At 61.3% G+C, this 19602-nt stretch overlaps 2 protein-coding genes across 20 annotated transcripts in view; one reads left to right on the top strand and one right to left on the bottom strand.

The window, feature by feature from the left end:
• ADD1 (adducin 1) overlaps window positions 1-13027 on the top strand; it is a 74877-nt gene extending 61850 nt beyond the window's left edge. For 3 of the 10 annotated variants that reach the window (XM_031438494.2, XM_031438484.2, XM_064488616.1), the window contains exons 11-16: window positions 337-438; window positions 1103-1192; window positions 1922-2014; window positions 6072-6228; window positions 8915-9013; window positions 11156-13027. In XM_031438494.2, coding sequence (XP_031294354.2) covers window positions 337-438; window positions 1103-1192; window positions 1922-2014; window positions 6072-6228; window positions 8915-9013; window positions 11156-11505 — 891 coding nt within the window. In that variant the 3' untranslated portion in view covers window positions 11506-13027. Of the gene's footprint in view, window positions 1-336; window positions 439-1102; window positions 1193-1921; window positions 2015-6071; window positions 6229-8914; window positions 9014-9699; window positions 9735-11155 lie in introns of those variants that run through there. The other 7 variants (XM_031438545.2, XM_031438529.2, XM_031438500.2 and 4 more) reach the window with 4 other exon arrangements.
• Window positions 13028-13568: 541 nt separating this feature from the next.
• On the bottom strand, window positions 13569-17846 carry MFSD10 (major facilitator superfamily domain containing 10). Of its 10 annotated transcripts, none has more exons than XM_064488634.1 (14): window positions 17724-17846; window positions 17233-17482; window positions 16867-17099; window positions 16648-16744; window positions 16296-16399; window positions 15810-15968; window positions 15570-15731; window positions 15164-15272; window positions 14964-15075; window positions 14635-14743; window positions 14452-14542; window positions 14311-14358; window positions 14138-14227; window positions 13569-13930 (listed from the first exon to the last, which is right to left on the bottom strand). In XM_064488634.1, the coding sequence occupies exons 3-14, from the start codon at window positions 17038-17040 to the stop codon at window positions 13815-13817; spliced, it is 1371 nt and encodes a 456-aa protein (XP_064344704.1). In that variant the 5' UTR covers window positions 17041-17099; window positions 17233-17482; window positions 17724-17846; the 3' UTR covers window positions 13569-13814. The 10 variants fall into 10 exon arrangements, with proteins under 10 accessions (XP_064344704.1, XP_064344710.1, XP_031294500.1 ...); XM_064488640.1 differs by having other exon boundaries at window positions 17233-17280; window positions 17724-17827; XM_031438640.2 differs by lacking the exon at window positions 17233-17482 and having other exon boundaries at window positions 17724-17833.
• Between the last annotated feature and the right edge of the window lie 1756 nt (window positions 17847-19602).

Here is a 19602-nt window from a genome sequence, read left to right as displayed (position 1 = left end):
TCCAGCCGGCTTTGGTGTCGATGACTCTCGGAGCGGTGAACCAATGTGCTCTGAAGGGTCCCCCGTGGCCAGTCTGAGGGGGTCACGGGGCGTAACCCATGTCGTGGCCTGGATTTCAGCTGGGCTTTCTGACTGGCGCTTGCCAGTTGGTCACAACTCTGGCTTCCAGCATTACTGGTCTCCAGCCACCTCAGTGAAGAGGCGCTGTGGGCGTTGGTTCATCCTCTGTGATGTTCAGTGCATGACCAGATGTGAGATAAGTTGGACAGACTGGATGCTGTGGTGTCACTTACTGTTGTCACAATTCTGACTTTTCAACTGTTCTTGATATTACAGTGGACTAAAGAGGATGGACATAGAACTTCCACCTCTGCTGTCCCTAACCTGTTTGTTCCATTGAACACAAACCCGAAAGAGGTCCAGGAGATGAGGAACAAGGTGCGTACTGACTGCCACCAGTGATGGGTGGACACTGCGGGAGGAGGCGGCCGGGTTGGACGGGGGAGTGCTCGCTCTGAGAGGACTTCGGCTGCCACCACCGTGATGGCCGAGTTCCCCTCTGCGCCCTGCTTTGCTGTTGTGCTAACAAGGTGTGGTGTGGGAGCAGCGGGCGGTTTGGGCCCCATTCTTGAGCTGGCACGCGCTCACGTAGCCGGGCAGAGTTGGCAGCCACAGAGCCTCTTCCCGGCAAGCACAGCCTGTGCCCCTGCCTTGCAGGGTTTGTTGGAAGAGGTGTGAGTGTTTGGTGTGCTGGAGCACGAGATCCACCAGTGTTCACGGTGGCACCTAAGATGGGCACACGGGGTGTTTCCTCTCACGTCAGTGAGTTGGGTGAGGAACCTGTGCCTGCCCAGGCCCGCTAGGAGGTGCAGAGAGTCAGGAATGGGCCCTAAATCCGTCCCCTCAGACTCAGGAGCTTACCAGGTGGGCTGGGCCAGCGCCGTCAGGCAGGCGCAGTGTCACGCGGGACCCGTTGGGGCGCTGGCGGGACAGAAGAGCGGCTTGTGTGTGACTGGGGCAGGCGCCCGCGGGGTGTGCCTTGCAGCCACAGCGAGCCTTCTCTGTGCTGTTGGTGTGTGTTTCTCCTTCTTGCCGTCCTCAGATTCGAGAGCAGAACTTGCAGGACATTAAGACGGCTGGCCCCCAGTCGCAGGTTTTGTGTGGTGTGGTGATGGACAGGAGCCTGGTCCAGGTGAGAGCTCAGAGTGTCTCTGGCCTTTGTGGGTGGTGGCTCTAATGACCGTCTGCTTCAAAATTACTCTTTAAGTTGGGAAAGAATGACGAGGTAAGTGTTCTAGGCAGCCGCTTACCTTTGTTAAAATCTTCATGGTGAGGAATAACCCAGCCACTTTTCCTCGAGTTGGAGACCAGGCACACGCACGCCCACGGCCTCGCCCTCCCTCCGCCCGCTCCACGGAACGCATGCCTGTGTGAGGGCGGCGCCCGCAGAGCCTGCTTGGAGCCCAGGCTCGCGGCTTTCGTGGTGTGTGGGTAAAGTGCTCGAGGCGGGTGGGCTCAGTGGACCTCGGCTCTTGTACAACTGCTGTCCTCAGCGAAGTGCTGCCCGGGGAGGAGTGGTCGCAGAGGGTTCCTGTAAATGTGACGCACATTTACACGCGTTTCTGTGCAAGGGCTGCACCTCGTGGCACGGTGAAGGTGATTGCGTAAGTAGTTACCTCGGGAAGTCATGTTGCCACCGAGCGCTTTCAGCACCAGCGCCGGGGACTGCTGTTGCATCGTCTGGGTTCGACCAGCCGTGCTCCCGGTTCTGGGTCCGTGTTTGCACGTGGCACCGCCTTCCCCGCTGCGCTCGCTCCTGGGCTGTCTCCGCTGCATGCTCTCGGCTGGCTCCATCCTGTGCTCTCATCGGTGTTTCAAAGCCGGGCCTGGTGGGCTCTGACGACTCAGTTTACTGTTGCAGGACGCGCCCCTCTCTGACTGTACGGAAACAATCGAAGGGCTCGAGCGTACAGAGCAGGCCTTTAGTCCCGCTAGAGCTCTCTCTTTTAGAAAGGTACACACTGCCCTGCCCTCCGCCACCGCCAGCACACCCTGCTCTTCTGCCCACCCTGCCCCTCCTGTCTGCTCCCGCTCCGTACTGTCTTGGTTGCTGCAGGGCCTCTAAACGGACCTCTGAATTATTTGCGAGATTGTACAGAAGGTTCTGTTCTGCCTACTCTGTTCTTTAATGAAAACATTTTGTATGAAGTTATTTTTACGATTTTCAGCATTTGTGTGTTGTGCTGAGAAGTGGCTGGCCTTAGTTAGTGACGTGGTGTGTTTCTCAAGTTCCGCGTGTGATGGGCCAGTGCATGTCGGGGATTTGGAAACGTGCCTTTTACAGTGTGCTGATCTCGAAGGCTCGCGTGGGTCCACGGTGAGCAGCGCGGCGCTGCTCCCTGGAGAGTCTGCCTCTGCTTGCTCAGCCGCGACCAGGGATGTCACGAACATGGCAGCCAGAGGCTGTGTCATTTCAGAGGAATGGGAACAATACAGAACAGTTTGTGTCAGCCCTTGCTGATGAAATGTATTTTTACCTAAAAAAAAAAGAATCTTAGGTAATTGTTTAAAATGTTTCAAGGCAGGGAAAGACTTGGGAAAATTTGAAATCCCAGACTGAATGTCTCCAGCTGCACGTGTACCTGCTGTGCACAGCAGGCGGGACGTGCGTCCAGGGTGACCTGCCGGGCGGAAGGAACCCCTCTGCGCGCTCAGGCTGCTGGGTGCAGAGCCTGGGGCCGTGCGGCTGAGGCCCCGTGTCCGTGGGGGCCTCCAGGGTCCGCCCCTCAGTGAGGCGCACCCCCAGCGAGGAGCGGGTCTGACCAGTGGTTCCGTGTGTCTGTCTGGCGTCCCCGCTGAGCAAGTTACCTCGCGTGTTTATGTATTCATTCCGTGGGGCCCCTTTTTCCTTGTCCTTAGAATGTGCTTCCAGCGACCCTTCTTGGAGGAGCTTCTCGAGGAAGGGAGAAGATGTGTTCTCACCCCACTCAGCCTGTTTTCGCGTTTGGTGCTCTGGACTGTGAGCTGTTGTGATCTGGTTGGTTTGTGACTCTTTACCTGGGGTGTGGGTGTGCGAGGAGTCCACGAGCCCAGGGGTGGGCCCAGGCTGGCTCGCCGGCGTCGCTCTGCAGGCCCTTTGGCATCCTGCTGCTCTGGGTGGTTTCAGGCTGTTCTTGGGAGCTGGCAGGAGGGCCGCCTGGGAGCTGTACTGAAGGGTGCTCTGTGCCCAGCTCCTCGTCCCGCCACAGTGTGGCTTTTGCTCTGCCCAGCGGTGCGCAGACCTGAGGTGTGACGCAGTCACGTGTGAATGCTTCATGAGGTGTGTCTGCAGGAGCCCCATGCCTGGCTGGGAAACGAGAGCCTGTGGGAGTGAAATTCCGTGTCGCCTGTGTAGTCGGAGCAGCATGCTGGCTGGGAGCGCTGTGTCCCGTGGAGTTAGCAGAGAGAGCTGCTCCCAGCTGGGAGGTGTGGGTGCCCCTGCATGGAGTTCTGTTCCCGCTTCCCCCCTGCTCTCTTTCTGGTGCTCACGTTGGCACCCTTGGTCTTTTCCCCACCGACTAAGCACATTTCATTTTTATGACAAAAACGTGCTTTGGCTCCACTGACGCCCTTGGCTGGGGCCTTGTCCACATCCTTGGTGTGGACCCCGAAGTGCAGATGGTGTTACGCCCGGAAGACGGCACTGCTCACCGGGCACACTGAATTCCTCCTCCACGAGCAAGAGGGACGAGGGCTGTTCACGTTCTAAGCACGGCCCTCTCCCCGTTAGACGGGTGCGGCACACTTTCTGTGGGGGGACCTGAGGGGCAAGTGTCTGCAACTTGGGAAGTTGGGGCTTTTCTGGAGGAACTTTGGTTTCACCTCTCCCTCCTGGTGACGGCTGTCCACATAGGGCAGGGATGTCTTCTGATGGAGGAGGGGGCAGGGAGTCGCCAGCCACACCCGACGCTGCAGTTCCGGGAGGACACTGGGCCCAGCCAGAGGCGCTCTGACTTCAGCGTTGCACAGGCCATCGTGCGGCCTGAAGCAATTTTGGCTGCCTTCTGGACTTCACTGCAGGTGAATAGAGTTGTTAGAGCCCAGGGTGTGACAGTTTACACTGCAGGCTGTCCAGTGGAGGGAAGAGCTCTGTTGTCCGACTTGCGTAGCGCAAGGTTCCTTGCTCCGTGTGTGCTGGCTGCTGTGTGGTGGAAGCGTGAGGGGGCTTGGGGCTCACCTTGTGGGGCTGCGTGGTGAACTCGGTGTTGAACACCTAGTACGTGTGTGGCCTAGCACCAAACATGTACGTTCAAGTATGGGTAGGTTTTACTGATGAAAACCTGATGCTCAGAGAGGTCAGGTCACCAGCCCAGGCTTGCACAGCTTCGGAGGTAGAGCTGTCGTCGCACACAGGCCGCATCGGTTCTGCTTGGAGCCCGTGGCGGGCCGGCCGAAGCGAGAGAAGCAGCGGGAGCCTCCCCGGGGAGCGCCGGTCCTCCCTGGTCCCTCGGCCTGGCTTGCTCCACAGCGCGCCTGTGTGCCTCTGCAGCTCCCGTGTCTCTGTGTTTCCCTCCCTCCAGAATATCGGGGCTCTGTCCCCGGGTCTGCTCAGAGCTGGCCTTGCAGGCAGCTTGGCCAAGGGGTTTGGAGGAGGGGCCCCTGCCAGTGCAGGCAGGAACCAGCCACGCCAGGCCTCGAGGGCCAGGCGTCCTGGCAGACAGAGGGCCTGGCTTGTCCGCGGGGCATCTCTGGCAGTTGATTCTTGATATTTTACTCGGGTACAATTTTGAACATTTGATTTAAATGAATGTAAACATTTCCCTCAGACCTGGCATCACCGTCTACTGGCAGTGATACCAGGATGCAGGTGCACTTACCTGGCTGCCACGGGTCCTAGAGTGTCCCCCTGCCCCCGCGTCTTAGCCCCCCCGCCCCCGATAGCACAGCTGAGGCCTGTGCGCGGGAAGGGGCTTGTCTCGGGCCACAGAGCTAACGCGTGCGGACGAGGATTCGACCCTGTCGATTTGGGACCAGGCCTGCTCACTGAGGGGGCCCCCCTTGTGCAGCTGCCTCGCGTCCCCAGGCTCTCTGAGCACAGGCTGCCCAGTCCAGCGTCTGCCTTTTCTCCCCTGGGGTCCATGTTGCCACACAGCGACTGCCCGGCCCTGGCCCCCAGCCTCTGCCACGGGAGCAGTTGGCCGGTGGGCTGTGTTCCGCGGGGCTTGGCCTGGCTCTGTCTCTTGCACACATTGCTCATGTGCCCTCTGCATCTGGTGTTCGCCTGATGGAGTGGGCGCCGATGGCCCGGCCTTGTGTCAAAACAGTTGTGGAATCTCCTGTTCTCTCTTGTTTTTGGAGTTCTCGTTAAGTAATGGGCGCATGCTTGAGTTCTGGTTAACTTTCTCTTTCTCAGAAGGGAGCCCCAGAGCGTTTGGGAGCCCACCAGATGAGCTGTGGGGGGCTTTGCGCCTGCGGCTGCCAGCCCATCTGCCGGCCTCAGGCCGTGCCGGGGCCTCCTCTGCTTTGCTTGTTTGCTTTTTTCTTTCGAATAAATTCTCAGTTTTCCAAATTCCTCAGACAAATGCTGCTGTTTGGGGACTTCTTTTTAAATCTATCGATGTTTCGGGCTAAGTTCCAGGATCTAGTCATAAACCAAACACAAAGTCAAAAGAACAGAACTTTTCTGTGCTCTTAGACCGTGAACAAATCTCTGCACTCAGCTCACAGTGCTGTGAATCGGGAGGAGGGTGATGGACTTACAGCCGTCCCTCCGGGACGATGGAGCCCTCCCTGAGGTGCTCTGCGCGCTCCCCCTGCACTCTGGTGCCTCTTTCTCTGTAACCCGAGGACTTCCCTGGGATTTCCTCTCCTGTTGCATTTGTTTTGTGGCACCAAAGTCTTCCGTTGCCCAGGCTGCAGCTCAGCCCAAGCCTCAGGACTGCCTTTCAGGGATGTCTGTGTGCTCCCCCGAAACCGCCCCGCCCCCCGCCCCCCCCCCCCGCCCCCCCCCCACCTGCAGCCTGGCCTGGGACAGGGAAGAGTCCTGGGGGCAGGGCTGCTGCAGGCTGACCGGCGTCCGTTTCTGCCCGCAGGGAGAGCTGGTGACAGCCTCCAAGGCCATCATCGAGAAGGAGTACCAGCCCCACGTCATCGTGAGCACCACGGGCCCCAACCCCTTCAACACGCTCACTGACCGCGAGCTGGAGGAGTACCGCAGGGAGGTGGAGCGGAAGCAGAAGGGCCCTGAAGGTGAGCACGCGCCCCCTGGGTCCCGGGCTCCGTGCTGCGAGCCTCCCCGTCCCGTGTGACTGGGCAGCTTGCCGGACAGAGAAAGACCAGAATGCCGTTCCGTGCACATTCTGATCTGCCCCCGGGCTAGTTCTGGAGGAACGAGAGGGTAGACTCACCTGTAAATGGTCTGCTTAGGAAGGGACACGCATGCAGTCAGACAGGGCGGGGGGTGGCCCTGCCCTGAGTGCCCCCACCAAAACGAGGCTGGGCCTGAAAGGCGCCCTGCCTGTCAGAAGCCGATGTGGGGACGGGGCAAGAAGGAAGTGGGGAAGGAGGACGCGGGCCTAGTGGTCCCGGCGGCGCTCATGGGCTCTCCACTGTCCGGGGGGTCCCAGCTGCGGAGGGCAGTGCTCGCTGCTCCTGCTGGACCGCTGTCTGTGTTGAGGGCTCCGGACGCCCACAGAAGAGCTCAGTGACCTGGGCTTGTCAGTGGGCAAGCGGCCTGAACATCACGTTGAACGCACATTTGGCCTTTGACGTGTAGAATGTGTCTCTGTCACAGTTCACTGAGGAGAGGCCTCCTTTGATTCTCCTGGTCGCATTTTGAGCAGTTACATTGTGCCAGGTGCCGTGCTCAGTGCTGCACATGTGAGCGTTTCAGCGAGCTCTCAGGCAGCCGCGAGAGATGGGCCTGTTGCCCAGGAGCAGGGCCGCGCGTGGCAGGCCAGGTCTCAGCGGTGGTCGCGCTGGGGCTTTCTGGCGGGCTCTTCTTCCCTGTGAGCTCCGAGGGCTCCCGGGCAGGGCTTGGTCACAGGCCTGCGGCTGGGCTGCCGGGCGCTCGTGGCCTTCCCCGGGCCCCGAGAAGAGCAAGGCCGACTGCTGGCGCAGGCTTTGTCTCTCTCGGTAGGGTAGCTCGCTGATGGAAGAGGTCTTGTGTTCATAAAATGTGTTTGGACTGTTTTACATCAAGGAAAACGAGTGGTTCTAAGAGCCAGAACCTCATGGAGCAGCTTGCTTCAAACGTGAGGTTTATTAAAGTAGATCCAAACGTTTTGAGAGCTCAGGAGAGACACCGGCCCCCCCACCCCTGCCCCCCGCCTCTTGACGGGAAGCGCGGTGGGTCTCGCCTGCCCTCTGAGGGCCCTGGGTTGGTTCCCGCAGAGGCCCCGCCGGGAGGCTTGTGCCGCCATCCTCAGGGCTTCTCCCTCCTGGGAGTCAGTCTTCCCGGAATGAAGTCCCCTGGTGTGTGGGACTGAAGTTCCCCTCTTGGGAACTGTGTACTGCTTCGAAGACAAGCTCTGATTTGCCCCAGTTTAACTTTTTTTTTAGTCTTGTTCTAGACCAACTAATGTGTTGCTCAGCTGCTGTTGAAATCTGAGTTGTGCAGAAAATGTGCTGTTGAGCTGTTCCTAAGTGTTACGTTGTCACTGCCTGTCACTTTCTGTTAGATACGTGTTAAAATTAAGACTCACGGCAAGCTCTGTCTCCTGAACGGGGCATGCAGCCCCGCAGAAAGCTTTGTCTGAGCTGTGGCCGTGATTACCTGCCTTAGACTAAGAACAAGGGGTGGTGCGTGGGCCTGAGCCGGCGGTCCTGTGGCCTGACGCCCCTGTGCACAGACATGCATGCCTGTCCTCCGGACTCTTCCAGAGGCTAGGAGACCTGGAGTTCTTGTGTGTTTGTTTTGTTTAAGTTAAACCACACAAGACACAGGAGTTTCCTCTCCGTGTGAGGCTCCATCAGGAGGGACGTTACAGCGAGTGGACCTGGACGGGGACAGCTATGACCGTGCTCTGTGACCGCATCGCTGTCAGCAGTGGGAATGGCAGCCAGGGGCCAGGAGACCCCTGCCCAGCACTGGTGCTGGCCCTCGGCGTGGGGTGGGGGGAGGGCAGTCGTGTGCCGCGGGGAAAGCTCGGGCTGCCCGGCAGAGCTCAGCACCTCAGGTGAGAGGAAGAAAGCCTCTGGCTTTGGCTCCTCTTCCTGGTGGAAGGAACTTGTTCGCTCAGGCAGGACATGGGAGGGCCTTTGTTTACAGGCACTTGGCCTCAGGAAGGGGGCTGCAAGCTCAGGGACCTAGGAGGCTGGATTTGTTCAGAATTCGGAGCCGACTAGTCCCAAGGTGCTAATTATAAAAGAAGTTTACATGAGAGGAGGAGATTTGAGGACTTAGGGTTATTCTGTGCATTTTTCCATAAGTGAGGAGTAGATTTGGAACTTCGGGGTCCTCGTTCTTGCAGTTTTTCCTCTGGTTTATCAGCACATTTTACTTAAGAAAGTACAACTGCGCATTACAGTGGCGAAGTTTACATTGTTGGCAGAAAACGCCCTGAATAAAACTTTAAACCACAGTCATGCTCGTGTAACGTCCCTTGAGGTGGCGAGTAGGGCGAGGGTGCCTGGGACCCTGGGCTGCTTGCTCAGGTGGGAGGGCGGGGTCCTCACTGGAGGGCAGTAGAGGACAGGTTGGGGTCACTGGTCCCAGCATGCCGCAGAGGCTGCTCTGGCAGAGCCCGAGGTTCAGACCCACACCCCATCATAGCCAGCTTCCTCATCCTCTTTCCAGTAGGAGTGAAAGGTTGTGGGAGTGGCTGTGAGCCCTCCCCGAGGGTCGGGGCAGGAGGGCTGTCCAGGCAGAGGGGCGGGGGGGAGGCCCTGGTGTCTAAAGCTTTTCACCGTCGTCTCACTTTCTGTTCATTTGCAGAGAGTCTGGACGAGACTGGAGAACAGAAAGAAAAGAGTCCTCCGGAGCCCCCTGCCGCCCCCCACACACCCCCCAGCACCCCGGTCCAGCTGGAGGAAGGTGAGCTCTCCGGGGGCGGCAGCGGTGTAGCTGCCCCGGGTCGGGGGGTGTGCACGGCCCTGTGGACCGGCGTCGCCAGGAGGTGTGGACCTCCAGTTCTGTCGGGTTGGAAGAAAGCAGCGGAGTGCGGCAGTAGCTGGCCTGACACTAACGCAGGGGTGTGCACTGACACGGAAACCGGCTCATCACAGGCTTCTGACTCGCCGGCCTCTGCTCCTGTTGGGTTCTGTCTGTCCTGGGTAACTTGCAGCAGAACAGGTTCCTTAGTGAGACTTCACAAGGTGGGAGGACAGACTGCAGACTGGAGCCCAGCTTCGTTTATGTCGATCCTGCCCACTGCTTGCACATTTCTTAAACCTTACTGTGCTCAGATTAGCCCTGGAAATGTCTTCCGTTGTGCCTGGGCCGCAGGACTGCGTTTGACTTGCCGTATTTATCAGTCATGGAGAGTGCTGGCCTCTGTTGGCCTCTCCGACCAGCCCCCTGTGTGTCTGGCGCGTGGCCTGCGTGTCTGTCCCTCGGCCTTGTGCACCATGCTCCCCGTGCCTGTCGGGGGCCTGTGGCTCACCTTCCGCCCCTCTGTGTCCACAAGAATGGCCCGGCCATTCTCCGTCTGTAACCCTGTGCTGTGACAACGCATAGATTCTCTCCTGTGCTTTCTCTTCCTGTGGCTGCGTCACAAGCAGGAGGTGGATGTGCTAAAGAGTACCTGTTACCATAGTAAGTACTGCCGCCGCCTGGCCTGTCGCTTAACCAGAGTCCCCTGTGCTTTGCCTCATTCTCTTGCTTCTTTGTTGCTTATTAAGTTTTGTTTTCCGTTCATTCAAAATAAAAACAAAAGCCCCCTTTTCTTGTACCCAGTCCCTCCATCGTGGGCAGTGGCCTTCTTGAAAGGGGTTGTGTCACCTGAGCCCCACGGGGGCAGCCTGCCTGCAGCACCTCCTAGGCTGAGGCAGTGCTGCCCAGGGCACTCTGGGTCTCAGAAGTTCTGGAGGGACCACGTTGTCCTTCAGCCTTCGAGACTCGTCACTGCTCAGCAGGGAGGTTTTGCTGTATCAGATCAGACATAAGTCTAGACTAGGTTCGGACAGGCTGGGATTTTGCCAGCCTGCTGCATGTGGGTTGCATGTGTTTGGATCTTTGCGTTAAGCAGGGTGCTTAAGCTTAAACTGAGGAGGGTGGAAGGGTGGTCACATTTGGCTAAATGATACAGCCCCCCAAGCACCTTCTGCATGCTTGGCAGTGAATCCCAACTGCCTCCTGCCCCAGCTAACCAGCTGACCCCCGGAGCATCTAACTACCCCAGGCAGGAGGCAGCGGGCAGGGCGGGCTGGGCAGAGAAAGCCCTGGAGCCGCGTCCTGCAGCCGCTCCTCTCCCGCGCTCTGCTCAGCTCGCTCAGCTCGGCTCCCTGTCACCTCCGATGTTCGGCTAGATTTCTGGGTACTAGATGGTTTGGTGTTGCCTAACCACTCTGTGGCTTATAACTTTGCAGATAGTTTTAAAAAATCTACAAAACTGGTCCCCCCGGGGTCAGTGTGGAAGTCAGCCAACAGGCTGCTGCTTTAAAACAAGTGCCGCTTGGCTCTTCCACGTTTCCATGTTCAAACTGTTAAGATGGCTTGAAGTTTCACCTTACAGTTCATCCCTCTTCCTTGAGGAGTCCTCCAGCTCTCGCTTGATGGTGGTGCTCCGGGGTCTGGGAGCCGGGAGCTGACTCCTGGGCTCTCGCTGGTGGCTGAGGCTTCCCATAGTTTTCTCCTTGGGGGAGACCAGGTGTTGTGGATGTAAATCTAGGCTTGATTTCAGGGCTACTGATACGTGTCCTGAAGGGTTCACGTGTTTAACGCAGGACATTGTTCCCCGCTTGCCATGATCCCTGTCCGCGGTAGGGACCGGGGCCCTGTGACCAAGTCTGGTGTGTCAGCAGGCCGTCCATGAGAGGAGCTTAGAACTGCCCTGAGACTGATCTCCGTCTTGTCCTATGAGCTGCCTCCAGCCTTGGAGTAGGGCAGATCTTATTTAAAGTTTCTTATTCTTGCCTAGAGTCATACAGAGGCAGTTTCTGTGCAGGGCACTCGAGATGCCCCGTTGAGGTCTGGGCAGTCGCCCTCTAACCCTGTCTCTCCTGTCCCGCCTGCCAGACCCACCGCAGGAGCCGACTCCCAGAGACGACAGCGATGCCGCCACCTTCCAGCCGCCCCTCCCCGACCTGTCCCCGGATGAGCCTTCGGAAGCGCTCGGCTTCCCGACTTTGGAGGAGGAGGAGGAGGAGGAGGAGGAGGAGGGGCTTTGTGAAGCTGGGGGCCCTCCAAGCCCCACCGGGTCCCCCACGGAGGCCAGCCCCGAGCCAGCCACAGCCCCGGCTGCGGAGGAGGGGGCTGCCGTGGACCCCGGCAGCGATGGGTCTCCGGGGAAGTCCCCGTCCAAAAAGAAGAAGAAATTCCGCACCCCCTCCTTCCTGAAGAAGAGCAAGACGAGGAGCGGCTCCTGAAGGCCTGTCCCACCAAACTGACGCCACCAGACTGTCCCCGGCCACGTCCCCTGCTGTCTCCTTGTGTAGTGGAATGCAAGCCCCGCCCTCTGTGTAGCTAGTGACCCCCCCACCCCCACGCAGAGCGGTGCTAACCCCGTGTGCGCAGCGGCCCCCACCCCGGGCCCTCGGCCTCAGGTTCTGGGGGAGACTCTGTCTCCGCGTCCAGCTCCGGGTCCTGCCCCACAGGGACCAGCACGTCGGCCCAGCTCAGTCTGCTCCCCGGGGACGCAGGCTCCTCGGGGTGTCACGTCATTTTCTGGCTGGACCGGAGGAGGCCCTGACCTTGACCTCACTGCCCTCCTGCTGTGCAGTGACCGCTCCCCGTGTCTGCCGCGCCTTCACCCCAAGGTCTCAGGTGACTGGATCAGACCACAGCTTCCTGCTAGCACGTCTGCTCAGTGAGGCCCACGAAGGCTCGGTCCTGTGAGGCCCTCGCGCGCCCGCCAGCAGCGCAGCCTCTGAGGCGGCCTTTCCCGGGCGGGTTTGGGGTGAGCGGGCGCCCCCGGCAGCAGGCGGGCCTCTGCACCCAGGGCAACCGATGCGCGGTCTCAGTGGCTCCCGCGCCCCAAACCAGATCCCGCTCCTTGCTCACTGGGGTCTCCAGAGCCCTGTCGCCCGGGTCCCATCGTTGGGAAGGCGCGTCGGGAGGGAAGAGGCATTTCCGACTCCCTCTCCAGCAGGCGCGCCCGCTCGCCCTGCGTTCAGCGAGCGCGAACGGGCCTCTGCGCAGGCGCGCTCCTCCCCCCTGGGCCTGCATCAGGGGCCTCCGGGCGCCGCGCGCCTTGGGGAGGTCTCAGACCTGGGAGGGGAGCTGCTCTTACCTTCGCTCCACCTGAAGGGTGCCCTGGTCTTGATGAAGGCAGCTCGAGGCAGGAGTTGGCCCTGGGGGCCCCACCTGATGTCCCGTGGTCACTGACGGAGCTCCCCCTCCGCCTCCAACACTCCACTCAGATCCCTGGAAAACAGCGTGAAGCTGCCCAGTGGGAGCCAATGGGTGGCCCGATGGCCACCTCGACAGTGCCCTGTTCCAGGAGCTGCCGGTGCCAGCCTGTCCCCCAGGTGGGCCCCCTGGAGGGGCAGGGCCCCTTGGTGGACCTGGTACCAGATGTGGGCTCGGGTCTCATGCCCTCGACACCCTCACAGGACCTGAGGCCGGCTGCATGGCACTGACCTCTGCTTCGAGCTCACTGGCGAGCAAGCCGCTTTTCGTGTGTATCGTTGCGTTGCCGAGATGGTGGTAAATTCTCCCCTCACCCTGAACTCAGTTAACCACAGGCTCTTCCTTTTATCTCTGCCTCTGACCCCACATATGCAATGACTTTAATTTCATTTTTGTAGTTTATTTTAACTCTTTGTATTACAACATGAAGTTCAGTTGTGTACATGGACACAGGCTTGGGAGGGCAGGTCCTGTGGCCTTTCTTCACTATACGATGTTTTACTCACAAATAAATTTCTTTAAGCAGTCTCCTTGTCTAAACTTGGGGAGCAGTTTTGCGTTTTAATTTCTTTAATTTCCTTTTTTGTTCCTTTAAAGTAGGACTTCCAGAAGTTTGTCTCACATTCCAAAAAAAAAAAAAAAAATCTCCTAGTGTTTATTTCTTGGTCAAGTGCAATCTGTTGCTTCTGCAGAGGGCCCCTGACCCAGAGCCACAGCCCCAGCAAGTGCCCGCTGTCCCCAGGAAGTACAGGCAGGGCCTGGGGGCGGTCCTGGGTCCACAGTCTGAGCAGACGCTGGCAGGGCAGTGAAGCCAGGATCTGTGGTGGGACAGCCTGGCAAAGGGGGACCCTCCTCCCCAGTCTGGCAGGGTGCGGGGCACACCCCCAGTACCACCTTACGAGTGCTGACCCCACCAGTAGGGGCTCCTTCACCTGACTCTCACTCCAGCCCAGTGGAGGGGAGACAGGCTGTGATCAGTGAAGCTATAAAAGCTGTTCAGCTCAAGCTGCTTCTGGTGCCTGGGGGTCTCCCAGGGCAGTGGGTGTGGTAGGCACGAGGCCTATGCACGGGAGAAAGGCACTTGATACAAAATAGCTGCTTTATTTCGTCGTTCAGAGGCCTGGCTGACACCCTGTGGCACTGAGTAGAAAAGAGAAGTTGTAGTGTCTGCTCCTCTGGGTAGACAGGCCAGGTCCACGGGGCTCGTGGGCGCCCTGGGGCTGCAGGTCCTGGGCCCGCCTGGGCTGGGCCCCGGTAGGGACGAGGCAGCGGAGCAGTCCTGGCCCAGACCTCCCACTTCCGGCCTCAGCGTGGGGTCACGGCTCAGCTACTCAGCCTTGTGTGTCTGTGCCGGGGGCCTCGGGTCCCGCAGGAGGAAGAAGGGGAGCAGGAAGAGCCCCGCGCACACGGTGAAGCAGACCCGGGCCCCAGCCAGCCAGTACACTGTGGGGAGACAGGCGATGATGGCCGCTGCGCCCAGCCTGTCCACAAGCGCCCCAGGCCCCGACGTGGCAGGAGCGGACGCAGGAGGCTGAGGGGCGCTGGAAGGGTCTGCATGGCCTTCACCGGGGGCCGGCAGCCCCCGTGGCCTGGCCTGACCCCCCCCCCAGGGTGCACAGTGCTCCCCGAGTGCCGTCCGGTGGCCCTCACCTGAGGCAGCCACCATGGGCCCCAACGCCCTGGCCAGGGCGCCCAGGCTCCGCAGCGTGCCCATGACTGTGCCCTTCTGCCTGGGTGAGCCTGCAGGGAGAGCGGGGGAGGCTGTCAGGTGCCCATCGGCCCGTCCCGCCCGGCTGGCCTGGGGCAAGGGAAGGGCCTCTCACCATAGCCGGCGACCACGGAGGACAGGCAGGGCACCACGACAGCGGCGGCTGGTGGGGGGACATCAAGGAGGCGCCCATCAGCCCAGAGGAGAGGCCAGCAGCCCATGACCGCACCCCCCTGGCCCCGGCAGGGCCACTCACCGAAGGAGTAGAGCAGCAGCCCCAAGCCTAGCACAGGCAGCGTGTGCCCCCAGCCGATGAGGAGGAAGGCGGGGAGGAGCAGCAGGATGGCCTGCAGGCGGCACGGCAGATCTCAGAACCAGCCCTGCTGCTTTGGCCAGTGCTCAGGACACCCTGCCCCCACGTCCAGGGGAGCCCCCGTACCCGCTTCACAGCTGCAACTTCCCTGCCAGGGCTGATCCGTCGGGCGTAGGTGCTCTGGATGGTGGCCATGGTGAGGCCGATGAAGAAAAACATCTTTCCCTGCTGTAGGCTGCGAGGGGGGAGCTGTCAGTGCCCCTGTTCTCATGCGCTGAGCCAAGCAGCCTGGGCGACAGCCTGCTGGTCACCCGCCAGCCCCAGGATCCTCGCTGGGCCCCAGGGGCAGGGCCAAGGTGGGAGTCAGCCCTGAAGCGATCGGGCTGGGGGCCGCCAGGATGGGGAGCCTGCAGGGCGTCCCCAGGCGGGTTCCGGGAGGGGCCCCACACCCCCACCTGCTGAACTGGAAGCGCTGGTGCACGAGGAAGCTCAGCGTGTACTCCAGGCCCGAGAACAGGAAGAGGTAGAGGAAGTAGACCAGGCCCAGGCGGCGCAGGCTGCCCAGCCCTGGGGAGCAGCGGGGAGGGGCTGTCAGGGCCGGGGGGCAGCCTGAGGGGGCCGCAGCCCCACCCTCTCGAGGGGGCCTGCTCCTTACTGACTCCAGTGGGCGGGTCTGCGCCATGAGCCACAGCAGAGAAGCGGAGCAGGGCCAGGGGGCTGAGCAGGTCAGCAGCAGCTCGGAACCCCAGGGTGACGGAGGGCGCCTGGAGAGGACAGAACTGAGGGCCCTGGCAGGAGCTGGCCGCGTCCCCGGGCTGGGCAGTGCAGGGATGGGCCTGACCTGAAACTCCCATCCACCTGCCATGCCTAGGGGGCAGAGGGTCCGGGGAGCCAGGCGCCCCAGGAGGCCCTGTGGTCCCAAGAGCCTCTGGACATCAGGAAAGGACAGCCTGGCCAGCCTGGCCCATGGGGCTGGCACACACGGCCGGCACCCCTACAGGCCCTGGAGCTGAGCCGAGCCTCTGCACCTTCAAGTCATGTCCTTCTGGCTCCCACCTTACCCGCTTCTCCAAGGGCAGAGTCTCCGGCAAGAAGCAGAAGATGAACAGCAGGTCAGAGATCGCGAAGAGCAGGGCCAACCAAGGTGCCGACTCCAAGGGCAGGGAGGCGCCAAGCATAGGGCCCAGCGTGAAGCCCAGAGAGAAGGCCACCCCGATGACTGCCTGGGGAGAAGGCTGCCTGAGCCAGGCAGGAAGACACAGGCGCCCCTCCAGCCCTCGGCCCCCAGCGTGTGCACTCACCATGCCCCGGCTACGGGCGGCAGGTGAGCCCAGGTCGGCGACAATGGCAGTAGAAAGGCTGACGTTCCCCTTGCTGATGCCCCCGATCACCCTGGAGGCCAGGAAGGCTGCAAAGCTCTTCGAGGCAGCCCACACAGCATACGAGGTGGCCAGACCTGCCTGCCTCAGGGCAGGGGTCGAGGGCAGGTGCGGTCACTTGAGGCCAGGAGGGGCCCACAGTGGGCCAGCGAGCCCAGGCAGTACTCCTGGGACCCTGCCCTGTTCTGGAGCATGCAAGGACCCCTTGTGTTCCCCATGTCCCCGTGGCAGGAGCAGCTCTGATACAGCCTGGCTTAGCCACAGGAGCCACCGCCCCCTCAGCCACCACCCCCAGGGGGAAGTGAGGGCCAACAAGGGACCGTGAAGGGCCCACAGCTGCCTCCCCAGAGCACTGCGGGGCGGGGGTGGGGTGGGGTGGGAGGAGCCCCTACCCGTGGGCACCCATACCAGAGACAGCAGCATCACCGGGCGCCTCCCTAGGCAGTCAGATACGGCCCCCGAGAGTGGTGCGGAGAGGAACTGCAGGACGGAGAAAACTGAGCCAATCAGACCTGGAAGAGACAGAAGTCAGTCACCACAAGGGTCTGATCAGGTTGGACTCTGCATTCTCAGGCCATGGACCTCCAGCTGAGGTGGCCCCAACAGTAAGTGGACATCACTTGGAAAGGTGGCAGACAGGCCTGGGAATGAGAAGATGAGGGCCAGAGCCTGAGATTGACAGGCGCCCAGGGAAAGGAGGACGGCCAGGGCCAGGAAGACAGGACCCAAGTGGGCCCACCATGTGGGCTCAGGGCCATACCTCCAAACAGGACGCTGTTGTATCTCTTCTCTGCGGGCATCCCGATGGCTGCAGCAAACCAGTCCACTCCTCGCTGCCATGAGCCATAGAGGGGATCCTGGGGGATGAGGAAGTGTGACGGGCTGGGGGGGGGTGTCCCTGAAAGGCTTGGGGCAATCATGGGGCAGTTATGGCACGGGGGCAAGGAGTGAAGGGGCATGGAGACTGGGGGAGGCTCACGTGGGACCGGCCATGGCTCTCCAGCAGCCCGGGCAGCAGGGGCAGCAGCAGAGTGAAGGCCAGGAGGTCCAGCAGAAGGCCGAGGAAGACTACGGTGACCACGCGGGTTTCGGATTCCGGCTGCTGGCGGATGGGTGGGCGCGGGGTGCAGCTGCCTCCGGCTCCCCAGCCCATGATGGGGATTGCTCCGATCCGGCCTGGCTGAGCGTGTGGCGGGACTGCACGAGGGCACACTGCACGAGGGCACATTGCACGAGGGCACATCTGGGTGCCCCAGCGCCCACGCCCACCTACCACGGGGGGAAACAGTCTCCCACCTGTCGCCGTCTCCACCCTTCCCCCGACTGGCTTACAGCCAGCGCGCACCTAAAGCGGTGGCTCCTGTGGCTAAGCCAGGCTGTATCAGAGCTGCTCCTGCCAAGGGGACACGGGGAACACAAGGGGTCTTTGCATGCTCCAGAACAGGGCAGGGTCCCACTGGTACTGCCTGGGCTCGCTGGCCCACTGTGGGCCCCTCCTGGCCTCAAGTGACCGCATCTGCCGGGGGAGCCGGTTACCCAACACTGCAGTACTTCTGTGCGCCCTGCCCCCGACTCTGGGCAGCAAATAACGCAGCCTGCGAAGGTTGTGCAAAGAAACCGCAGCTCCAGAAGCCAACCGTCCCGGGACCGGGGCGCAGCATCCCAGCCCCAGGCACCTCCCCGCCGCCGCCCACGTCCCGGTGCGGAACGGCCTGGGAAACTGAGGCCCGCGCGCGGGGCGGGACCTGGGCGGGCGCAGGGGGCGGCCCCGCGCTCCGGAGAGCACGACCCCCGCCCACCCTGGACCGCACGCCCCGCCCCGACACCGCTCCGCACCTGCGGTAGCTGCGCGCTCGGAACCAAAAGACAGAAAGACCGACAGACACAGGACGGACCTCTGGGCAGGATGGGCGGGCCGGCTCCGCCGCGCCCGGAAACGGGCGGATCTGCCACGCCCAGTTGCGGGCGGGGCTTCAACACCCGGAAACGGGCACGTCCCGACGCTTCCTCTTCCGGCCGCCGGGAGGGGCCCGAGCCGGACTCCGAGGCAGCTGCGTCCCAGCGAGGAGGGGTCTGAACGGAGGTTCCCGACAGGCCGGAGTCTCGTTTATCCAGACTTTGCGCCCGAGGGGGCGACGAGACCTGCCCGCTGAGGACCTCGGGCCGAGGGCTGTAGGGTGAGGTCCAGCCTGACCGGACCCTCCACTCCCGCCGAGACGCACCACGGATTCGCGGGCTTGCCCGCACCTGCGTCTCGGCCGGACAGGCGGGTGAGGAGGAGCAGGTGCTCCCACCGGCCGCACTCGGGCCGGGGCCGGGGGCAGACCCCCGCACAGCTGGAGGAGCTCCGGGCTGCAGGACACTCGGCCTGCACCACCTCCCGCTTCTCTCCCGTCTCCCGAGACCCACGCCTCCAGCCGAGCCGACCGGAGGCAAACCGGGAAGGGCATCCCGGGAAGTGGAAGCGCCACGGTCCACCCCTTGTCGACTTGGCACTCGTACCCCCCTCTTTAAATTCCCAAATAAACATAATCGCACTCACACTTCTAACATGCAATTGTCCCACCTCTGACCCCAAAGAACACCTGTTAGCTCTTTCCCTAAAGAGGACACGTTCCTTCATCCAGGTTTGGGCGCCATTCAACTCTTCCCGCCGATCACGCCCCCTTTAGACGCCGGAAACTGGCCTACTGGAGAGAAGCCTAAACACTTCTCACCTTAGACGGCAGGGGAGGGGCTGAGGGAAAGAAGAGCTGGATAACCTACATGCGTTTTCATATCGAAATACTCAGGACAGCTCTCATTTCTACACCTAGCCAGGTGGTCACAGCTGGGTTTCATAACCACCTTCTTCCAGGGCCCATTCTACACACACCTCCTGCAAGGAGCAGGAGGCTGGGCTGGACGGCCATCTACGTCCGTACTGGAATCTCCAAGGGTTATGTCTGGAGAGGTCAGGGAGAGGCCCAGGGTGGGCACATGCAAGTATGCTCGGATGACACACGATCCAAAGCTGGGGCTTTGTGAGTTGGTGCTGGCACGCTCCTTTCTCACAGCTCAGTAGCAAGGCCTGGGCCCGAGAGCCCTGTGGCCTGGCGAATTAATGGAGCAACAGCTGCACGAGAGTTCACCCGTGGACGAGATCTCGAGCCCGTACGATGCTACCAGCAGGCCAGGGCTACACAGCGAGGAGCTGAAGCGGCCTGTCTGTGGAGCTGACCAGCGCCAGGGCTGCGGAGATTTGTGGGGCACACACCTGTCAAGAATCCTGGGGAGGCGGGTAGGATACAAGTACCTGATCCAATGTGGTCCCTTCATTGGTCCGTTTCAAACCCAAGGCAACCTTGGCTGGAGCCCGGCCTGCCACCAAGGGGCGTTCTGGCCCTGTGTTCGCATTCTGAGCTCCAACACTGCTGGACCCTCCAAACTTGATTCCCCCCACCACCCTGTTTGGGAGAGCCAGATTCTGGGCCTGGTCACCCTCTTGGTCACCTCCTCCTTGTCCAGTCTGGCTAGCCCTCAAATCTCCCCATGGTCGCGGCCATGGCTTGTGACATCAGCCATGTGACCCGCAGTCACCTGGGGAATGAGGACCCAGTGTCTCACCCTAGGAGACTGGGACGGGGCATGGGGGCTGAGGGACCCACCCTCCCCAGCCCCCTACTCAGGGACGTGGCCCTGTGCAAGGCCATGGCCCCAGGGCTGCACGGACAGG

This window comes from Camelus dromedarius, chromosome 1, assembly GCF_036321535.1.
Source record: "Camelus dromedarius isolate mCamDro1 chromosome 1, mCamDro1.pat, whole genome shotgun sequence".
NCBI lineage: Eukaryota > Metazoa > Chordata > Mammalia > Artiodactyla > Camelidae > Camelus > Camelus dromedarius.
The sequence above is the reverse complement of the archived record's forward strand: the minus strand, read 5'-3'. Positions and strand labels throughout refer to the sequence as shown.

Coding starts and splice junctions, on each gene's coding strand:
- MFSD10 (XM_064488649.1), bottom strand. CDS start 17,130: ATGTGCCCTCGTGCAATGTGCCCTCGTGCAGTGTGCCCTCGTGCAGTC. Junction 15,969..16,295: donor CGGTGATGCTGCTGTCTCTG/GTATGGGTGCCC, acceptor GCCCTGAGGCAG/GCAGGTCTGGCCACCTCGTA. Junction 14,543..14,634: donor AAGTTGCAGCTGTGAAGCGG/GTACGGGGGCTC, acceptor TGCCGCCTGCAG/GCCATCCTGCTGCTCCTCCC.